This window comes from Stigmatopora nigra, chromosome 11 (genome assembly GCF_051989575.1).
Source record: "Stigmatopora nigra isolate UIUO_SnigA chromosome 11, RoL_Snig_1.1, whole genome shotgun sequence".
NCBI lineage: Eukaryota > Metazoa > Chordata > Actinopteri > Syngnathiformes > Syngnathidae > Stigmatopora > Stigmatopora nigra.
The window spans coordinates 13,077,127-13,099,256 of NC_135518.1; the positions used below are offsets into that span (position 1 = coordinate 13,077,127).

Below are 22,130 nucleotides of genomic sequence, written 5' to 3' on the forward strand. Positions count from 1 at the left end.
TAGGATGAACGTACATGTTATGTCTCCACTATATAAACAATACGTCATCGAAAATCGACGACTACTATCATCTCTACCTTTATACCAAAAAAAACCTGGGGAAAAATGTCTAACGTTTTTTTCTTTTAAATATATTCTTTTTATTTTATGTATTTATTTTTTGTCATCATTTTAATCCCTAGGAAGACTTTGCAAGATGTGAAAAACGGCGTTAAATCATTAAGTGCGTCTGCCATCCGCCGGTGTGTCTGATTTTGGGAGGTAGAGCTAAGCCCCGCCCTCCTTCATATGTCGCTCAGAACCGTCTCGCTTCCAATCGAGACAAAAGAAGGAGACAAACGGAGCTCCGATCGCACCGAAGCCCCGAAGCAAGGCATACCCGCGTAAAGACCCCTCAACGCCCCCCTCATCGTCCATCAAACCCGGTCCATTCGAACCATCGATCGCCGTCTTCTAATCATGTCATACCTGTGGATTCTGCTGCTCTTTGGAGGCTTGCTGGCTGGACGCGTCAATACGCAAGGTGAAGGTAATTAACCCCCCTTCAAATATTGATTTAATCGTCTTTTTTAATAACAATCTATGCTTCAATGTCCAAATTTTCCCTGTGAAAAGACAGCAATTGAGCATTTTTATTGTCCACAACTTGAATTTTATTCCTACATATATGTCTTTGTTGTATTTTTTTATGATCATGCAGAAATAGTATTAATACAATCATAATTACAAACAAAACTACCATATGCGATGCTTATTATCATCTCAGATGGTGCTGGAATATATCCAAATGAATGATAAGCAAACAATGTAGTTGCCAGATTTGATAATAATTAAATTGAATGACTTGAAATATAAATACACATTGGTTATGACTCCAAGTATCAATAAAGCTTTTTTTTAATACTATACTAATATTTAAATCAATGCAAGGTATTGATGGCAATTATCATTCAAATCAGGAAGACTCTTCAATACTGTTGACCATTTTGAATGGGAGGGTCAGTTGGTTAAAGTATCAAAATAAAGGTTAATAATAATAATAACAATAATAATAACTTACTAGTATGAGTGTGAATGCCCATTTCTCTCATTGTGCCCTGTGATTGGCTGACAGTCATTTCAAGGTTGTCAATCAATGTATGCCTTGGTTTCCTAAAATTAATAAGACCGATATTCATTATCGTCCATGTTTAAATATGTATAACAATGATTCTGTTTTCCAAGTACATGATATTTTCAAAAGTGCCATGTTTACTAATTGACTGCCATTGACAGGAATAAACAAAGCAGAATAACTTCAAAAAAATGAACTATTTTCCCATTGACCACAATTTAAATTCCTCAAAATGAATTAGACGTCTAGCGCCATCTGTGGCGGCAAATACATCAACTTTTTGGGCCGAAAACAAACAGTTCTGACCCACATGAGATCTACTTAACATGAATATGGTCCAAAAACCAAACAAAGTTTGACACTCATGTCATCATGATTGCTGCATTTTTAAAAAAAACCACTGTGAAACAAAGCAAATTTTGGTTGGGATTGTATTAATGACGAGATTTACGGCAATCTGGTTGGACCGGTTTGAAGCTTTTGTCTTGGTCCACAAACCGCAGCTTGGACCTCTTCCATCACGGTGTCCTCAACCCCGTCGTCGCGTGTCAACATTGAAACTAGAGAAGTGCTTGCTCACCTTTTTTGTGTGCATTAGTTAGCCTTTGCGTGACATGTAAAGTTATAAAAGTGACGTACATGGAGGGGGGGGGATGTGAAACCGGAGTGGACTTCCAGCTGGAGAAAAGATCCTCTCACCTCAGGGTCCTCAACATGTGCGTGTATACTTGGGTGTGGACAATGTACAGAACAGGGTTTTTAATCAAGGGGTGTCAAACTTGGTTGAGTTCACAGGCCAGATTCACATCAACTTGATCTCATAAGGGCTGGATATGTTTGTTTTGAGCCAAAAAAGTGGATTTATTGGCCATTGTTGATGATGCTGGATGTTCAATTCATTTTGATGAAGAGAAAACAAATCCTGGGTTGAAAAAAGCCGACACTAGACGAGCTGGTCACATGTTTTTTCCAGTTGAAATGTTCCGTAACCAGGAACTGACAATAGTGGCGCCCGCATTGAACTGCTGTCAAGTTTTGGGAAGATAAAAGTGGGAACGTTTTTTTGTGGTCTAGTTGATGAAATTTTTGCATGTTTGGGCTTTTTTGTTTTCGCCAATCGTACATGTCGGAAGTAAAAAAAACAAAAAACAACTTCAATGAACAATCCAAGGAAATCCTAATGATATGAGATATAACAATCCATGGCTTTATCTACTATTATAAACACAGTATTTTACATAAACTGACTCATTGATCTACATGAGTGCATTTTTGTCCAATTCATTCAAACTGGGAGAAATAAAACACTAAATATTCCTTACAAAATTTTTCTTTTGGATTTTATTTGACCGAAAAACATAATCCAAGGGTCCGAATCTCAGCCCTCACTCCTTAAGTTAGACACCAACGCTAGAGGGTTAATATCTGGCCTTTTAAAATAAAATAATGAATAAGGAAATGCATTTACTTTTTTAGGGGATTTTGCAACTTTAGATTTTTTGTGTACTCATTTGCATACAAAACAATTGTAACTTGATTATTTCATAACCAGAGACATTTGTAAGTAGAGGTATGACTATTATTTCTTTATTATTTGGCTAGGGCGACTTATAGTGCGAAAAATACGGTACTTGGAACAACTTGGTCCTTTTCTACTTTACTGTGTATGTTGGCAGCATAAGGAGGGAGGAAAGGGGGAGGAAAAGGAGAGAGAGGGAGAGGTGTTGAAGGAAGTAGACATTTTTTTTCCTTCTACAAGAAAGTAGTATAAGCCCAGGAAGTGATTAATGGGAACGCTATGTTCCCCAAAGTGGCGCTACAGGAAGATTTCCTTTTATTTTCTTTTTACGAGGCTTTTTTCACATCGTCCATCTTGTCATTATTCTCTCTTTACTGAAAAATAACGTGTTAAAAGCTCAAAAAGGCAGGCTCATTTATTTTGAGTATTTATTTGAGTTTGGAAAGAAATTTTGCGCCGAAAATGTGTTATGTAGCGCTGGCAACATTAATCAAGTGTTAGTCAAGTGAATTAATTGTTTTTAGATATTGGAGGTGAAGGGGGCGTGGCTTGACCTTTAAATGACCTTGATGCATTTTATCCTAATTCATTCATTTTACACAGAAAACAAGAGAAATGGTTTTATTTTTATTTAATCATCTTAAAGTATTTATTTTTGAAAAATAATTAAATATATTTTGATGCACAGTTAAACATTTAGAGATATTGTTGATTAAAAAATCCTAAAAAATAATAATAATTACCTTCTACATTGTGAATTCATATAACTATAAAATGTAAACAGTCTTTTTAGGAAATTAATTTTAATTATTAACCTTATATCATGCAATAAAAGAAAATGAAATATTGTCTTAATTAGATTTTTTCTTTCCAAAAACAATATAAAAATGAATAACTGCAAATGAGCCACATTTCGGCCGCCACGTTGGCTCAAGTTTCGTTACAACCTACTACACATGACGACTCTTCAAATAAATGATTAATTACTCGTGTTTACATTAGACTATGCTGCGGGTATTAAAAAAAATAAATCAACAAAAAAACCCGTCACTCTTATCGCATTTACTCAGCCGGTATGCGGGTTGCACGTCTGTCTTTTTGCAATCCACAAACGAGCCGCCTGTTTGTGCATGCGAAGTGGCTTTGTTTATACCCAACTTTATGTTTTTTTTTTTTTTTGATCCCTCCAAGGTGTGTTTGTGTTTTCACCGTGCCAGCAACTCGCCTCCTCGGAAAGAATACCCAATTAGAAAGCCACCCCGCGGCCTCTAGCCCATTGGAAAAATTGGCAAACACATTTTTCTGTCAAGAAAACTGCACATGTTTTTTTTTTGCTGCATTAGCATAAAGCAGTGTGTCAAAGTGGCGGCCCGGGGGCCAAATCTGGCCCGCTGCATCCCTTTGTACGGCCCGGGAAAGTAAATCATGAGTGCTGACTTTCTGTTTTAGGATCAAATTAAAATAGAGTATAGATGTATATTAAATTTCCTGATTCTCCCCCTTTTAAATTAATAATTGTCATTTTTAAATCAATTTTTCTGTGGTTTTAGTTCAAAAATCATTTTGTAAAATCAAAAAATATATAAAAAAAAACTAAAATAAAAATTGTTTTAGATCTATAAAAAACTGAATATTCAGAGCTTTTAATCCAGTTCTTTTAATCCATTTATTAATAAAAAAAAATCTAAATATTAGATCTAAAATGGTCATAGTCAACGTTTCGCCACAACGATGTCACCTCTTGGCGAGCATCGTCTCCTTCATTTTTTCCCCCCCAACATTTTCCAAGGCGCCCATTAAGTGTCCGGCTTTGCTGTCTCAGCTCTTCACACGCATGGGGGAAATGTCTCAGCGCCATCTTAAAGACGCACACCCGCGTGCCAAACGGGGACGGCCTCTTCTTAGTTTCTCATTAGCGCACGCTCGCAACGCCCGTGCGGATGCCGTCTTTTTCTTTTTTGGCGCTTGAAGGAAAGTGGGATATGATTGATGTCATCCCGTGGCGGACGCAGCAGGAACGCATTAGTGTGGGGTGGGGTCGTCAATGGCGAGCTTGGGCCTTTTTAGGACCTTTTTCAAATGGACAAACTTGAGGACAGACGCAAAGTTGTGTCTTTGTGTTTTGTCTATCTGATTTCTTTTCAAATTTATGTCACAAAACGGATCATGATTAACATCATGCTTATTTATTTATATATTTATTCATGTATTTATTCATTAACTTACTTATTACCTATCTATTTATGTCTAAAATGTCTTTTTCTGTGTCTGTATTCTCACCCTCTTGCTACTGTGACAACAAAATTTCCCAAATACGAGATGAATAAAGTTATCCAATCCAATCATTCATTCCTCTTCTGAGCAAGAGGGTGCTGGAGCCTATCTCAGCCAATTATGGGTAGTTTAGGCTGAATCGGTGGTCGGCCAATTGCAAGGCTCAACATTTTTTGGGGATATTTTCCTAAATATGTTTCTTTTGTCCATCTTCTTGCTTTTATTAGAAATGGAGGCTGAAACTGAGGAGCCAGCCGACGCTACCATGGCACTACCTGAAAATGAAGAACCATTGGATTTGCAAGATGAAACCGTAGCTGAGGTCAGGACATGTTTCTTCATTTAAAGAGCTATTGTAATAACTCATGTGGTCACCTGACTTTAACATGAGGACACTTTGTTTCCTCCATAATACAGGAACGCCTTCCTGAAAGTGATTCCCAACCAAGTGAAGCTGAACCCCATGAAGAAGTGATGCCGGCTGAGGGAGAAGCCCAACCGGATTCTCCACTAGAGGCAGAAGTGGAACCAGAAGCACAAGCAGAACCAGAACCAGAAATTGCTGTAGAAGAAGAACCAGAAACTACTGTAGAAGAACCTGAAGCTGCTGTAGAAGAAGAACCTGAAATTACTGTAGAAGAAGAACCAGAAGCTATTGTAGAAGAAGCAGAGGCATCTCCAGAAGAAGAAGCAACATCAGCTCCAGAGTTGGTACCAGAACCAGAACCAGAACCAGAAGTAGAAGTCGCTCCAGTAGAGCCAACAGCCTTACCAGAAGCCACAAGCGAACCAGAACCAGAGGCTGAAGTCGAACCAGAACCAGAGACTACAGTTGAACCCACCTCGGCACCAGAAACGGACGCCACGACAAAATTCGAAGCCGAAACAGACGCTTCACCTCACCAAGGTAAATAGCAAATAGCGACCAACCGAGCCAGAATGGGTGACGCTGATTAATAAGTCCAATCAAGGCCAATTGAAACATCTCTGTCCTTCTTTTAAGATCCTGCTGCCTTCCCAGAGGATCCAAAATCTGTCCAGGAAGATCTAGATGTCACTGCTCAACCTACAGCCATTGTCTATTCGTCGAATCCTCACCAACGGGTAAGGCATCCAATCTTTTTGGAGATAAACAAAACTATTTGTGTCCTGGCTGTTGAGTGCAGATTACTAAGAATCCCTCTGTTGAATTAAACTTTTTACAGCATGGATTTAATAATGAAGGCACCATTGGAGAGGATTCAACTGCGACACTTGACGAGTCCCCCAACATGGATGTGGATGCCAAACCGGAATCAAAACCCAAGGACCCTTCAGGTAGGAATAGTGAGTCCAATCCAGTTAAACCGGAACGGGCTGGCGCCCTCAAAAGACCCACCTGGGCATCGAACCCTCGACCCCAGAACTGCGAGGCGAGAAATAATTGACCGCAAATTTAAATTCTTTCAAATCAGAATTTCAAATATCATTTTTGTATCATGTTCACATGATACATCAGTTTTTTTTAAAGGGGAAACATATTTTATTTCCCAAGATGACAATAAAAGCATTCAATTCGTATATGAAATATGAGACATTTGGCTGTATAGGGTTAATAACATTTTATAGCATATTTGTGGGGCGTGTAGTCGAAAATATTGTGTAACTGTTCATCTTGTGTTTCATATTTGGACGGCAATCATTTTGGGAAGTGTTCTTTCTCAACCACAAATTTCCTTGACAAGTTACGAAAGGCATGGGATGTGGTTGCGCCGTGTCAATGCTCCTCCACGGTTTCGCCCCATTTTTGTCTCGACAAGACTTTGGAGTTTCGGTCCAAGTATGATTGACTGTCTTATATTTTTTTCCCTCCCGTCCACACCTTGATTCAACATCGACAATTATTAATTTATGTATTCAATCTTAGTACTCTACTTTGTCAAATCCTCCCCTTTTCATCAATGACAACACAACCAATGCCTTAGCACTGGTATTTTTGTATAATATACAAATACTCAATTTTCAAAACCACAAAACTCCATTATTTATTCCCTACTATAGTAATCCTTCAAATTTCGCGGATAATGTATTATTAATACTACATACCCTACGGCACTGGTGTCAAAGTGGCGGCCCGAGGGCCAAATCTGGCCCGCCCGATCATTTTGTGCGGCCCGAGAAAGTAAATTATAAGTGCCGACTTTCTGTTTTAGGATCAAATTCAAATGAAGAGTATATATGTATATTAAATATCCTGATTTTACCCCTTTTAAATCAATAATTGTCATTTTTAATCCATTTTTCTGTTTTAAGTTCAAAAATCATTTTGTAAAATCTAAAAATCTATATATAAAAAACTAAAATAAACATTGTTTTAGATCTATAAAAACCGGAATATTCAGGGCTTTTAATCCAGTTCATTTAATCCAATTATAATAAAGAAAAATCTAAATATTATATCTAAAATGGACATGAATTGGGTATAATTATTTACCTTAACTATGACTTACTCTCTTTGTCTTGAAATACTTCTTAATCAAGATTTACTTTGAGAGCAGACAACAAAACTGTCAAATTTTCACATTAGTCATGTATTTCTCTGTCACCCCATGCATTTATTTATGAGACAACGACTTTAAATTCCCCTGCAAAAACCCATTTTTCACCCCTACTTCATCCACAATGAAGATTCACCACATGGACTCAAAACGTAATAATCTCAAACCGTAAATAATCCTCGTCAACGGGCCCCGCCTGACGTTGAACATAGCTTATAAATCTGTCGGGGTTTTCCCCAAAGAGTCTGTAACGTATCTCCGCTGTCAGATAATATCCTTCAAATCCACGTCACGCCCGCCGACGCCCTTTCGCCGCTATTGTTACGTGCTTGTTATTGAGCGCGGCCCGACAGGGATTTACGGCGGGCCGTGAGGGGATCGGCCCGTTGATGGAAGGCTTTGCGTTCCGTGATATCGGAATGGAGACTGGAACATCTGGAGAGCATCCCGCTTTTGGGCGGAGGTGCGTGGAAAGTGACCCGCGGGGATGACGACGTTGTGCGTGTGTTTTTTGCCAGATGGAGCCTCCAACTCGGGAGATGCATCGTCACTAGGCAAAGTGCAAGAGGTGCCGGCGCATTCCGGACGTGGGAAAAGTGTTGGTTCAGTGGGTAAGTATCCGAAAATGTTTATATTGGAACGGTAAGGGTGTCCACTGTAAAAAATAACCCATAAAAAATGGGGGATTTGGGAAAAACAAGCAGAGGGTCCCACCTGCTTGGGCGACAGTTTTTTTTTTCCGCTTTTGAAGTATTTGTGGTGTTTTTGGTGGACTTTTAGCTATGTGTAGCCATTGACCTGGAAATAGATGTTTTTGTTTTCATGGTGCTTTGAATTAACAGTCATTTTTGGATAAAAGTGTCTTACGTAGCACAAAAATGAGCCAAAAGTTGCACTTTTTGACCTTAAAAATGCATCTCTCAGTCAGAAAATCGATTTTTTTGGGAGGAAAAATGGGCCCAAATTGAGTGTAGTAACATCCTCGAGCTGTATATTTGCAATTTTTTTGTTCAAAATCTCACAAATACATTCTTAGAAATAGTAATATGAATAGATTTAGGTGCTTTGGGACGTGGAAAAAAAAGTAAATAGGTTAAAAGCCAACATTTTCACCAAAAACGGACTTGATTTGAAGTAAATACTACATAAAGTGTCTCCCAGCGGGAATCAAACCCTCGGCGCCACAGTAGCAGACAACCGAGTAACAAAGTTGACAGCACGTATTCTTCCAAAAACTGAAGGCTCATAAACCTGACTATAAAGTACTTGAAATAAGTTATTCGTCAGTACGTGTGACATACGTCAAAAACTTCAAAAGTCAAGTTCAAAGTTAAAAAGGAATTTCCTCTTCAATCCAAAAATTGAGCAAAACCTAAAATGAAAAAAAAATAGTTAAGTGAACGCTTCCCACGCAGTAGTTTTACTTCCCAATTTCTAAGTCATGTGGGAACAAGATTTCCCCTTGAAGGCCTTTTGTTCTCCACCTGAAAGTTGAGTCATTCAGGTCACTTTAATCATTATAATCGAGTAAAAAAAAAAAAAAGGACGCTCTTTACACTGACTCTGTCATTAGTGGCTTTGTAGGACGTGTTTAAACAGGTACCAAAAAAATCATGGCCACGTGTCGTATATACAAAGACACATAGAACCAGTACTTGAATTTTTTTAGCCATCTAACACTCTATTTTAATGTCTTTTATTTTGTTTTTTGTCCCTTTTCCATAGCACACGTTGCCGAAGCCACAGGAGAAGGTAAATATTCAATAAAACTTACTTAAAAGGAGTGTTTAGGGTGTCTGCTTTGCAGTTTTGGAGTTGCAGGTTCGATCCCAGTTTAGGTAAATCGCTCTGTGGAGTTTTCTTGGTCTCTCTGGCTTTGTGTGGGTATTCTGGTTTTCTCCCGCATCTCAAAAACATGCCTAACTCTAACTATACCCTGGACCTATTTTATGAAGTCTATATGTACTAGAGATTAGATAACTTTATTCATCCAAGGAAATTTCACTGTCACATTAGCAAGAGGGTGAGAATACAGACACAGAAAAAGACATTTTAGACATAAATAAATAAGTAAAAGTGTGTAATAAATGGCATCTAGGGGTTGAGGCATGCAAACCAGAAGATGCACTAACTATCATAAAATTTTAATAAAACACAGGCAGTATTTTAAGCCCACATTAGTACTGACCACTCTCTTTTCTTGCTATTTTTTCCATCAGGCAATGATTCTGAAGGTGAGTCCTACCTATCCTCTTAGTTCTATGTGCATGTCACTCAAAACAACTCCACAAACTCAACTCCCATTGGCTGTTACCTTCCATGACCTTAAAACTTGATGATTCAGGGTTACTAATAACATTCCCATTCTTTTCAATCCACTGGTAACTCTGCCACATTTGAATTCATCTCCATTCTTTTCAGTCCAAATAGCCTGACTCATTCGAATTGAGCTAAAAGCTAGTTAGTGACTCATCATGAGTCATTGATTGAAACAAGCTTTTAATCATGCATGGTTTCCCCCTCCGCCCTAGCCCAAGCCCGACATCCTTCCTCGCCATTCTTAATCAGGCGGCACGCCATCCTGCCATTCCTTGCATTAATGTAGCTAAAGAAACCTTTTATTTGTCTCCAAAAGTCCACCAATGAAAGCTTTTTAATGTATATTTGTCTTTTGTGTTTCAGAATCCGGTTCAGGCTCGTTGGCGGCTATTTTGTGCGCCGTTGGCGTCGCCGTTGTAGGAGCGGTAGCTGCATATTTTACCTACCAAAAGAAGAAACTATGTTTCAAGAATTTACATGGTACTGACATAACTGTTTACTATGATAAAATGCACTGAAATACATTAACTGACATTAATAATCTACCGTAAATTAGATTATAATCATTCAAAATAGCTTTTTTTCATGTCAGGAAAACGCAAAATATGCATGATGTGAAAAAAAAACATTTTTTTTGCCATGTCAGGTGGAAAATTGTGTTTTTACCATCAATACAGAAACAAACGTTGCCAATATACTGCCAAATCAGCACCTTTTTTATTGACAGTCAACTTTCCAATTGGGTTGCCAGATCCAAAATATCAACAACAAAACTTTGGCTGAGAATGCTTGAAGAAGTGAAAACAAGATATGTTTATGTTTTACTTTGCTGTAAAGTGAAATAGAAAATGACAACAATCATTATAAGGCAAGCAGAAATGATCCATAAAATAATCACATGACATCTGACTGTTTTTTTCTGTTTTTTGTTTTTAAAGATGATGACCCCGAGGCCGCACGCAAAGCGGACACCACCGAAGCCCAGTCGGACCCTCAAGGTAACAAAAATATTGACCAGTTATCCCAAGGGTCGATTTGATGTGGGCCGGACCATTTTAGATATAATATTTATATATATTTTATAATTGGATTAAAAGAACTGGATCCAAAGCCCTACCTATTCAATTTTTTATAGATCTAAAACAATGTTCCATATTATAGTGGAAAACAGAAACTATTTTTATATATTTTAAGATTTTACGAAATGATTTTTGAACTAAAAACACTTAAAAAATGACAATTATTGATTTAAAAAGGGGAAAATCAGGAAATATAATATACATCTATAATCTTCATTTGAATTTGATCCTAAAACAAAAAGTCGGCACTCATGATTTACTTTCTCGGTCCACAAAAAATGATATGGCGGGCCAGATTTGGCCCATGGGCCGTCACTTTGACACCTGTGAGTTTGCCAAAATGACCGAGGCAACGATGCTATTAAAATAATAATAATAATTTGTTTGTTTTCTTTTGCAGTCCTTAGCAATCTACTGAACTCTTCGTAAAGTGGATGTGATCACATGACTGCACCCGGACCAATCAGGATCAAGCACAACAACAGCACGCTTACTCTTAAGCTTTATCTACAGTGGAGCAGCGTTACTTTGAGGTGCCCATTTGAGGTTCTATATATACGTATGTGTGTGTGTGAAATGTGTGAAATGTGTGAGGATAAAGCAAAAAAAAAAGCAATTTGATTTGCTCCGACAATTGGCCAGACATTTGTTTGTCCAAACGCGTGTGTTAAAAATTAATGACCGAAATACTTTTGATCCATTTATTTCAATTTATGATGACGCATCCTATCCAATTCATAGGAATCAGAAAAAAACTAAACACTGTGATGGATGCCATTTTTTTAAAAATTGTGTGTTGACAGGGTTGAATTATTTCAAGCCAGCTACTATTTTGTCTGAAATAGTGATAAATACTTTTTTGCTAACTTTTTTGGGGGGTGCTTGAGCTCCAAATATTCATTTGGAATAAGCAAAGTAATGTGTCTTGAAGTACTGGTAGTTAATGAATGTAAATAAGAAAGTTCAGATAATAATTCTTGTGATTATATCATGATAATTATGTGACGCTTAAGAAATACATATTTTGTTAAGTTTACCACTTTCTAATCCATTTCTGTTTAGCGTGAAATATATTTGGTTAGTGTTCTCTCTAAACTTACTAAAATATGTTTTGCTTAACCTTCACATTACGCAGCAAAAATAATACAATCTTTTCCTAAAAAAAACTGCAAATAGATGGTCAAAAAAAGTTTGAAAACAAACTAGGATTGATGCAATACTGCCGTCTTGTGGATAACTTCAGTAATTACAGGTCTAGTGCACAACAAAATAATCTCAATACTTGATTAATCAGCCTTAAAAAATAATCAATATGGTTCTATCTATATCTATTAAAAATACTAAAAATAGAAGATGGATGACATCCATTTTTGTAGCCTTACTCATTTCAGTGTCTTTTAAGATGTTTAAAAAAGTACAAGTAAGGGTCTAGTGGCTTAAGCCAAGTGTCACTGTGAGTTTTGTACGTTGTTGTGCAACAGTCTAGTTTTTCTAGAGTGCCTTTCACTGTCCTAGCCTGGCTTGTCGAGCATAGATGGACGCCCCGAATGTCTTTCTGAAAATCCGCTCTTAAATTAGACAACGCACTCGCGTATGCGCTCACCTGCCGCAAATGCAGAAGTACACCGGCACAAACTAGTTTCATTCTCTCCCACTTGAAATGGATTGGATGTCTATTGGTTTGTATAGAGCAGTCTCAAAAGACCCCTAAAAATAGGCTACTTCTCCTTATGCTGGCTAGTTTTAGGTTGCAGCACTACTTGATGCATTTAAACATCTGCATAAGATCAGTTTAGTCAATTTAATTCAATTCAAAAGCTCATTTTAGATGTACTATACATACATAGTGGCCTTTTGAGATCATAATTTAAATTGGCCTTATTATGTTGGGATATTTTTACATTGTGGCCGGTGAGTGCATTGTACTACCTATGACTCATCAACGTGTCTTTTTCTCGCTTAAATCAAACCCGGAATTTTTGTATGTAAATCCCGCCGTCTGTGTTCGCTTTATATCTTGCGCGATATTTCATGTTTCAATAGCACAGTTGCAATACTGTATATGAAAAATAGGCTATTAGGAATTTTACGGCCGCTATTATCTGTGATTTTTGCCAGTTTAGTTTGGATTTCTATCACCGTTTAGGATTTCTTTTTCAAAATTCCGAGACTTAACGTTTGTTTCTTTTGACTATTCGTGTGCTTAAAGGTCGACGTGTTTTTCATCAAACACTTGTGATGTAAATAATGTTTAAGAGTTGAATTAAACACGCCGTTTCAATGGCTGTTGTTTTGTCTTTGACCCTTACCTTAAAGAAACAAAATGATCAAAGCATATTCGTAGTCATACGGCACTTTTAAATTGGATTTAAAGATACAAATCACCCCCATAATTTTTTACATGCTACTCAATCTTGCAATCCCCACTATGGCCAACAAATGGCAGCATATTCTTACATTTAGCTTCATAGATGAATGCGAAAAGATGCTGTTAGTTCCAGCTTTCCTACTCCTAAGTCTATAAAAGACCTTGCTTTACTAAAAGAGTACTTACTTTGACAAAAAGAGCAAATTTATTTTAATGTGAAATCCACCAGTGTTTGCACAACCTTAAAAGGAGACTCTCTTCCTGCTCACTATGACAATTTCCTCACTTGTGTTCCATAATTGGACACTACTTTCTTGCTCTCATTTGGAGCTCATCATTAATCTCGCATTTTCGCATTCAATGTTCTTGCATCCAAAATTCAAATTTAATTTTCTATAATTATATGATATAGTTGTTCTATGTATACCCAAAGCATGTACCAAAAAAATGAAATAGAATCTTCATTTCTTAAGCTTAAATCAGCATTTTTTGACAGTTTCTACTTTCCCATTCTCTTAAATTAAAATCCCTGAAATGTAAAAGATACCAAATGAAGAACAAAAGGTAGGTTAACATAGCAGATTCAAATATGGAGTTGAAAATGGGGCCTAAAATTTAAGAAACTAGTCAAATATCAGCTGACAAACAATAGTTTGTGTCTGTTTTGGTTTGTCTCGTAAAAACTTTTTACAGCGGGCGGGCCCACTCGTCTTTACTGTTGCGGGGCAAAGGCATCCCACGTAATTGTCCAAAACGTCAACAAATAAAGCTGCTAAACGAGCCATGTAATGAAGGCTCATTAGCCATACTTTTAAATGTTCACGCCATTTGTGTTTATGGGACACCGGCATGTCTGTCCCTTTTATTTTAGTTTTATAGAACATTCATTGGAACCTGAAAACAACTTGAATGGCTTCTATGACATCATTACAAGTTACAATCTTGTCTGTCTTTTCGTGGCCTAAAAATGCTTAAAAATGATGCTATTTTATGGATTTTTTTAGGGAAAAAGTGAACTTGACTTGAATTTTGCTTGGATTCGGTGACAAATATTTCATTATAGTTGACTTAGGATAAATTATCCAGCTTATTTACTCTTCTTTTTTCAATTCTTTCCATCAATCACAATATTATGAGGCGTCGCTTTAAAAAAAAAAATGTTAAGGGTGCTGGGGTTGCACACTTTGTATCAGGCACGCTGCAATTCATTAATTCCAGCTACTATTATGAAAGAAAAAAATATTCAAAGTGTCCCCATGTCTGTATTTAATTCAGATGGTGGCAATTAAAACAATATTTTGTTTTCATGGAGTCAGCACTTTTTAATTATGCGTGCATCCATAATTGTCGGATGCGGGGGACGACGAGCTGGGGTGACGAGGGTGACGTAGGTGGGCGTTTTTGTTTGTTGTGCTTTTGGCATAAATCTTAGTTAATTGTGCAGCCGGAGACATTTTGGCGGATGTCTGTTCTATTGAATTTAATAGCTTTTCTTAAATGGACAGCTATTTTTAAGCAGTTTTTTCACCCATTTTGATGAGTTTGCTTACCAAAAACATGTTTGAATGCAAGTTTCCATTCAAAATTAACATGAAAGTTTTTCAGGTGGGAGTATATTCACATTGTTTCAAAAATAGCAACTAAAAATACTCACTTCACATAAATACTAGTCCTTACAACTGAAATGTATTTGAGGAATTGAGTGCGTTTTTGGGCCAACTTATTTTTTTAAGGAGGTTATCTGTTTTATTTATTTATTTTTTTACGCTGTAAGAAGTCGCCCCCGCATTAAAGCTCGTCCCATTAAAAGCCGTCAAAGTCGCATCGCTCGTAAAAAGGGCAAATAAAAAAAGCTCGCTGACAATCCGCCGGGCTTTGATTTAAAAGCCCGGCTGAAACGAGAGCCGCTCGCTTAGCGTCTTTTCACGTGTCCCCCAGGCATCTGGCGGGTAACAACAACAAAAAATCCTCAAAAAAACGCCAACTGAGCCATTGCAACCAGGCCTTTAATCAAGCCCGGCCGTCTTTTTCCTGACTTTTTATGCTAATCGCTAAGGCTAAGAAGGCTAGGAAGGGGAGAGAGGATTTGATTATGCCGTGGCTTGATCTCACTCACATCTGTTGCTCGTGTGGGGTCGTATACGATGAAATTTAACTTGAGGGGACTCTTTTGTGATTTTCCCCATCACTTCTTCCATAATTACTGAATTAGGAAATGCTGTTTGATCAATACAAAAGCCCTTTTTAAAAAAAATATTTTTGATGCTACTGTAAATAGGTCAAAGGTCAAATGACATGATGATATTCGCCATACGCCCTTTTTGGTTTAAAAAAAACGTATTTTGCAATTACTGTAAATAGGTCAAAAGTTAAATGATAAAATACAGGAGTAAAAAAAATATGTAGCATGGGATGTATTTAAAATTAGAAATTTAAATCATTTTTTTTGCCATATGCACTTTTTTTGTTAAAAAAAACTTATTTTGTGACTACTGTAAATAGGTCAAAGGTCAAATGATAAAATACAGGAGTAAGAAAAATAATATGTAGGATGAGATGCATTTTAAGTTAAAAGTTGAAATATTTTTTATATGCACTTTTTTTGTTAAAAAAAAGTTATTTTGCCACTACTGTAAATAGGTCAAAGGTCAAATGATAAAATACAGGAGTAAGAAAAATATGTAGCATGAGATGTATTTAAAATTAGAAATTAAATCATTTTTTTTGCCATATGCACTTTTTTTGTTAAAAAAAAACATGTTTTGCCATTACTGTAAATATGTCAAAGGTCAAATGACACAATATGTATGTCATATGCTGCTATGGACCAGCAAAAGCACTTTTTCTCATATCCTTAGATGGTGCTGTTGCACCCATATGGCCCACAAATCCCAATTTAACCTCCAAAGAGTGAAAGTCAAGTGTTTGGGTCTAAACATCTTCTCATAAGTCAAACATTGGAACAGCGTGCCCCTCCAAAGCAAGATGCCGTCGGTAGGAGGCCCGCAGATGTGCGCTTTAATGCGTCACTTTCAAATGAAATCCTCACAATTGGGAATTTTTACAAGGCAGAAAACATCCCCGACCCAAATCAGCCAAGGTGGCGACCATTCGCATTGACGGACCTGTTTTTGCTTAAAAGCAGAAGCCCCCACAACAAAGGGCCCCCCCTTGTGACCGGAGGAATATCATTTTTCCCCCAACGTCGGGTCCGTCTTGCCTTTCAAAGATCCGCCAGGGTTGGCACGAATGGGAAGAAAGACCAAACGATTTTTTTGGAGAAAAAAACAGGGCAGCCCGTGCCAGCCCGTTTCAGCTTCTTCTATCGATAAAAGAAGCACGGGACGTGCCGAAAAATCCATATTTCATCCGTCTGACACCTCGGCGTGAGACTCCGTCTTACAAATGGAGCTTAGAATAACTTTGGACGAGATGTCCACTGTCCCTTTTTTTTTTTTTTTTTTAAAGACTCATCTTCTCAGAAAGGATGACCAAAATTTCCTCATGTTTTCAGTTTGTTTTTTTTGTTGATTAGGAAAAGGCCACGAGTAAAGAAGTGAAACTTTCTGGCTAACAGATTTGAGGCGTCTTACTTTGAAGACTAGCTTCATGTTGTTCGATTACAAATGAGGAAATCAACTGCAGCAAATGACATCATTCCAGAATATCTTTAAAAATTAGTCTGTTAAAAGGAAGAAATACTTTTTTGGCGGAATTTAAGACGCACAATCGATGCAATCCAACTAGTACACTTCTTTTAGTCATTTATTCTTGATTCTTTCATGGTATAGTTGTTATTTTTTGTTTATAATTGTCTCATTTTTTAATGTATAGTTTTATTTTTTATATTAGATGAATGTGAGAACTTAACATTAGCAGTATAAAACTATATCTGTCAATCATTTTTCCCCTTATTAGTAATTATGGCAATTTCCCTTATTAATAAGCAATTAAAAAAACTTACAAATACAAATGGCACATATTTACTCATATAGGGCACACTTAAAAGTCTAAAAATTTCCCCAAAATGGACGGTGCGCCCAATAAATTGGTGCGCCTTGTGTATGCACTAAATTCAAGATTCTATAGACGTCACTCTGTCACTACATTGCTTGCTGACACCATCTAAAATGCTAAAAAAATACAGGTTAAAGTTGCCAGGTATGTAATACAGTTATACTTCAACAATTCCAGTTTATTCAGAACAATAAAACATAGACATAGTCCTGATTTTTGACCAAAAAAAACACTTAAGTACTAAATGAAGTATTTTTTTCTAGTCAGAAAAATGCAGTAAAGTATTTTAATCAACAAGACACGTTCTACTCTTTTTTTTTTTTAAGGGTTACAATAGATGAAGTAATTGCGAGCGGGTGCTTTTTAATGAGCGTTTTACCTGCAGATTTGATTCCGCATGTGTTGTTGTTCGGCAAGAACTGACGGATGAGCTCACTGTCCACTCCCCGGCCAGAGCAAAAACAAAGACAGATGAGGCTGGTAAGCAAAACATGGCGTCCTACCAACACGACGCGTAACCACGTCATGGCGCCAGTTGAGACGATATCGCTGATAATGAAAAAAACAAGGCAACCAATTGCCTTTTGTTATCAGGCCACCATGTCAGTATATAATCCCAAATGGTGTAGCGACATATGCATACAATGTACATACACTGTGATCGTATATGAACTATTGGTTGTCTTCTAATGTATCGCATATGCGCAACAGATTTGTGATGGTTTTCACGGAGCGTCGTCATCATTATGGTGGCTCTTTTATTTACAGCCGGAAGGAAAGAAGTCTTCTTTCTTCATCTCCGTTTTCATTCGCCATCAAAGCTTTTGACAGCAATCGAACGTCTTGTGTCGCACGCGTGCTTCCTGATTTTTACATTGGCTGTTTTGATGTGTTCAGAGTCGGACTCGTGAAAAAAGAACGTTGAGCCATGTGTTGTTGTTGGGATCTCCGTCACACATCCCGCTAACACATGGGAGACTGCTAGCCTGCTCACTCCAACGCACTTTGGTTTGGGACAGTATCTCTTGTAGTACTTAGTCAAAAATAACGACAACAACAACAACATATAGTTAAAAATAACTAGTTACCTATCAATGGCGATCAAAAATTTAAGATATGTCAGTAGAACTTTACAAATATAATATACTATATATGTTAATCAATGTATAACATTCCCATTGTGCAATACAGATGAGCCATGATATTTTGAATGACATTTTTTATAGTGTACATTTTTCTTTAGTTTGTTTTTATTCATAATTTTCAATTGATTTTTATTTACCATTTATTTGCCTTACCATTTAAGGTTATGGGGGGTGCTGGAGCATATCCCAGAAAAGTGTAGGCATCAGGTGGGGGGCACTTTGAATTGATGGCCACCCAATCACCGTTTTTATTTATTACCATTTCGTAATTTGATTATGTATTACCATTTTAATAATTGTTTTCGCCCCAAATAGATATTAGTTCATTTTATTTTAAAAATATATATATTTTAAAATGTATTTTCATACTTCCCATTGCAAAATACATGCAGGCAACACTTGGTTTTCAACTTGGGGGTCCTAAAATATTGTCCTGTTGACCCCTGGCCTACAACTTTAGGACCATTACACTATAAAAAAATGATAAATTCATGTAAGAGTCCATAATATATTTCTGAAAAACATCACAAAACTAACAAACTGCTTTGTGGGTGTAATTTTAAATGCTAAAAATGGGCGGCATCCACAAAATATGGACCCATTTTTGACACTTTGTCGGACTTGTTGTACGTTTGAGCCATTTTTTTTTTTGAGGAGCGTCAAAGAACAATTGGAGCAAGTTGTCATTTCAAAGGCCTGATGGGAACAATATGCTATGCAAATGAAGGATTAGGAATCATACGCGGCGGACGCATCTGGGATTTTATGAGGGTGTCTTTTTTTTTTTTTTTTCTCTGGTTTGCCACATCTGCCGCTTTATTTCTTTCTCTGTCCGTCTGTCAACTTCGCCCAAAAAATACCGCTCCAATTTACACTAATTTCCGCCCTTATTTAATTTCATTTTAACATTTATGAAGATCTCTTGCCAATTAATTATCTTTAGGATATTTTTTTGCAAATTGTGTCCGCTGTTGAGATGTTTTAAGTCAAATTGCAGTTTTTTTTTTACTGTATTATGGACTTTTTTTTATTTTAGGAATACATTTTTTGTATTCCCTTAGTGACGTTATCATAAAATATGTCAAGACAAATTTGCATCAGAGTAATATCATCTAGTAGTTGCTATTGTAGTCACTAAATATGATTAAATACAAGTTTTATTACACAAGGGAGATCATGAAATTGATTTAATCGGATTATAGTACTGGTTGACACGTCATTTTTTGGTGCAAAAAAAACGGGAATTTAATGTATTATTGTAATGTATTTAATGTAATTAGGATCATTTTAAGTGTCTTCTCACACTGTCACATTATATTAAAAAAATATAGATTTCCAAAAATATGTTTGTACATAATATAAACCATTTAAAAAAGAAATAATGTTAAACAAAAAAAGCAAATGTCAAATTTGAATTTTTTGATACGTTTTAAAAATTGCTAAATGGAGAAATAACTGTTAAAAAAATAGTTTATTCATTTATTTAATGCCAAAATGGTTTCTAAATGTAACCGTGACATCCCACCAAATTTTCAAAAAATATTTTAGGAAAAGCAATGGATAAATTAAGGAAAAATTAAATAATTTGACCAAAACAATACATTCAAAAAACACATTTTGTGGGTCTTGAACGCAACATAATGACGTAAAAAAAATGTCCCGCTTTCTGGCAGAGTCTCCTCTCGGGGCCCCCCCGGCCAGGCGGCAAAGCGGAGATTGGAGCTGGCACCTCGCGCTCGGGGGGCCACGGGGGGCCATGGGGGGCCAGAGTGAGCCCGGCCTGAGGGGTGGCGGGCTAAGGAGACATGGCAGCCCCACTTCCTGTCGCCTAGGACTCCAAATTGGACTAAAAAAGAATCGTATGTCACACTTTTCCCTTTTTTTTTCATCTCTATCTCACCATCGTTTCCTGCCAACTCTTTCAAGAGCCTTAAAAGTGAAGAAATATAACCCAGATGATGGTCCGGACAGGATTAACAGACGTTTTTTTTCTTTCTAGGAGATTCCTGCCCTGAAAGAGTTTTTGGTTTCTAGGTGTGTCAAAGTTTTAAGTCGATCTCAGGGGTGTCAAAGTCGGTTTTGGGGTCCAAAATTTGCTAATTCAAGACCAAGTCAAGTCAATGGTTTGTAGAATCGCGACTAAACAAATCTTAATGAATCTTACCGTATTTTCTGGACTATAAGGAGTATAAAAGATGTATTTCCAATTTTTTGATTATGCCTAATATTTCTATTATTTATCTTATCTCATTTTCTGTACCACTTTATCCTCATTAGAGTCGCAGGGGTGCTGGAGCCTATCCCAGCTGACTCTGGGCTCATACATTTTTATTTTATATGTATTATTGTCATATATTATTTATTTTTGTAATTATACATGGCCGGATCAGTGGTTAGCGCTCAATTCTGTGGTCGAGGGTTCGAACCCAGGTAGCTCCTCACTTAGCATATTCTCCCTGGGCTTGCATGGGTTTTCTCTGGGTACTCCAGTTTTTTCCCCACATCCCAAAAACATGCATGCTAGACTAACTGGTTAAAGACTGTAAATTGTAAATAAGCGAACCACTGAGACACTCATATGTCTCCCTTTAAGACGTGATCAGCGCGCATCGTTTCCATGAGCGTGGCCCGCCGCCCGCCGTTCACCCGTAAACGGCGAGCGGCGAAGTCATTGCCTTCCCCCCCGATCCCCCCGTCACGGACAGTTTGCCTGACTGGTGAGCCCTAATTGTTTCTCCTCTCGTCTTTCTGGGCTCGGTGAGCAGCGCTCGAGTGTCCCCGCAAAACATCTGGACACATTGACGAGGACTCTATTCTTGCCGGATGGCGTCATTCGCCACGCCGGCCCTCCTCGGTGGGCTTCGGTTATTGTAAGGATGGGGTGTCCAAACTTTTTGGGAAAAAAGGGTAAAAACAATCAAGAAAAAGTTCATAAAAAGTCACTTTTTGGCTGCTATTGGTGATGAAAATCTTAATTAAATGAGTTTTTTGTCAATTTATAACTTGTAAACGTCCAATCTTGTATACTATATTATATATTTTTGTTGTTATTAACGCGGTTAGCTCACCAAAATCTGCCATTGATGATCAAAATCTAAATTAAATTAGTTTTTTGTCAATTTATAACTTGTAGACATCCAATTTATTACACAATATTATCTTTTTTTTGTTATTAACTTTGTTAGCTCACCAAAATCTCCTAATTGGCCAAAAAAAAAGTCGATTTTTGTTCCCCTTGGTTGAAGAAAGCCATTTTTTTCCATCAAAACCAGTGCATTTTGAGCATGAACTTTTTTTTTGGTCCAAATTACAAGTGTGCGTGTGAGGGACGGTGGGAGAGTGTTCCAAGGGGCGGCGGGAGTCTGTCAGCTTGACTAACGAGCAGAGGAGAAAGTCTCCATCCTCTCATGTCTCTCGTGTGTGTCATGTTCGGACCCAGCGCTCGCTGATGGATTGCCAGTCTGCTTCTGATTACATGCTCCTTACACACACACACATATGGACACACACACATGCACGTGCATACACACACATGCACGTGCATACACACTTGCAGGTTATTTGTATTTAGCGTCCATCCGTTATTCACACACGTTGGACATAAGTTTGGAAAAGCACATGACAGATGACAATGAAGCAGTCATACTTGGAGGTGAGTTTTAACTTGACATGTTACATATACAAACGCCACTTTGAACTACACACACACACACCTTCATTAGTTCTGCCAAAGACAACCATTTAGTACTTTTATTGCT

At 37.3% G+C, this 22,130-nt stretch overlaps 1 protein-coding gene across 3 annotated transcripts; it reads left to right on the forward strand.

The window, feature by feature from the left end:
• Positions 1 to 275: 275 nt before the first annotated feature.
• On the forward strand, positions 276 to 11,878 carry LOC144204477 (uncharacterized). Of its 3 annotated transcripts, none has more exons than XM_077728490.1 (11): positions 276 to 523; positions 5,135 to 5,229; positions 5,325 to 5,814; positions 5,911 to 6,011; positions 6,113 to 6,224; positions 7,963 to 8,055; positions 9,170 to 9,196; positions 9,664 to 9,678; positions 10,127 to 10,243; positions 10,702 to 10,761; positions 11,243 to 11,878. In XM_077728490.1, exons 1-11 carry the CDS (start codon positions 460 to 462, stop codon positions 11,269 to 11,271), a joined length of 1,203 nt encoding a protein of 400 aa, XP_077584616.1. In that variant the 5' UTR covers positions 276 to 459; the 3' UTR covers positions 11,272 to 11,878. The 3 variants fall into 3 exon arrangements, with proteins under 3 accessions (XP_077584616.1, XP_077584617.1, XP_077584615.1); XM_077728489.1 differs by having other exon boundaries at positions 281 to 529; XM_077728491.1 differs by lacking the exon at positions 9,664 to 9,678 and having other exon boundaries at positions 278 to 529.
• The last annotated feature ends 10,252 nt before the right edge of the window (positions 11,879 to 22,130 follow it).

Coding starts and splice junctions, on each gene's coding strand:
- LOC144204477 (XM_077728489.1), top strand. CDS start 460: ATGTCATACCTGTGGATTCTGCTGCTCTTTGGAGGCTTGCTGGCTGGA. Junction 5,815..5,910: donor AGACGCTTCACCTCACCAAG/GTAAATAGCAAA, acceptor CCTTCTTTTAAG/ATCCTGCTGCCTTCCCAGAG. Junction 6,012..6,112: donor CGTCGAATCCTCACCAACGG/GTAAGGCATCCA, acceptor AACTTTTTACAG/CATGGATTTAATAATGAAGG.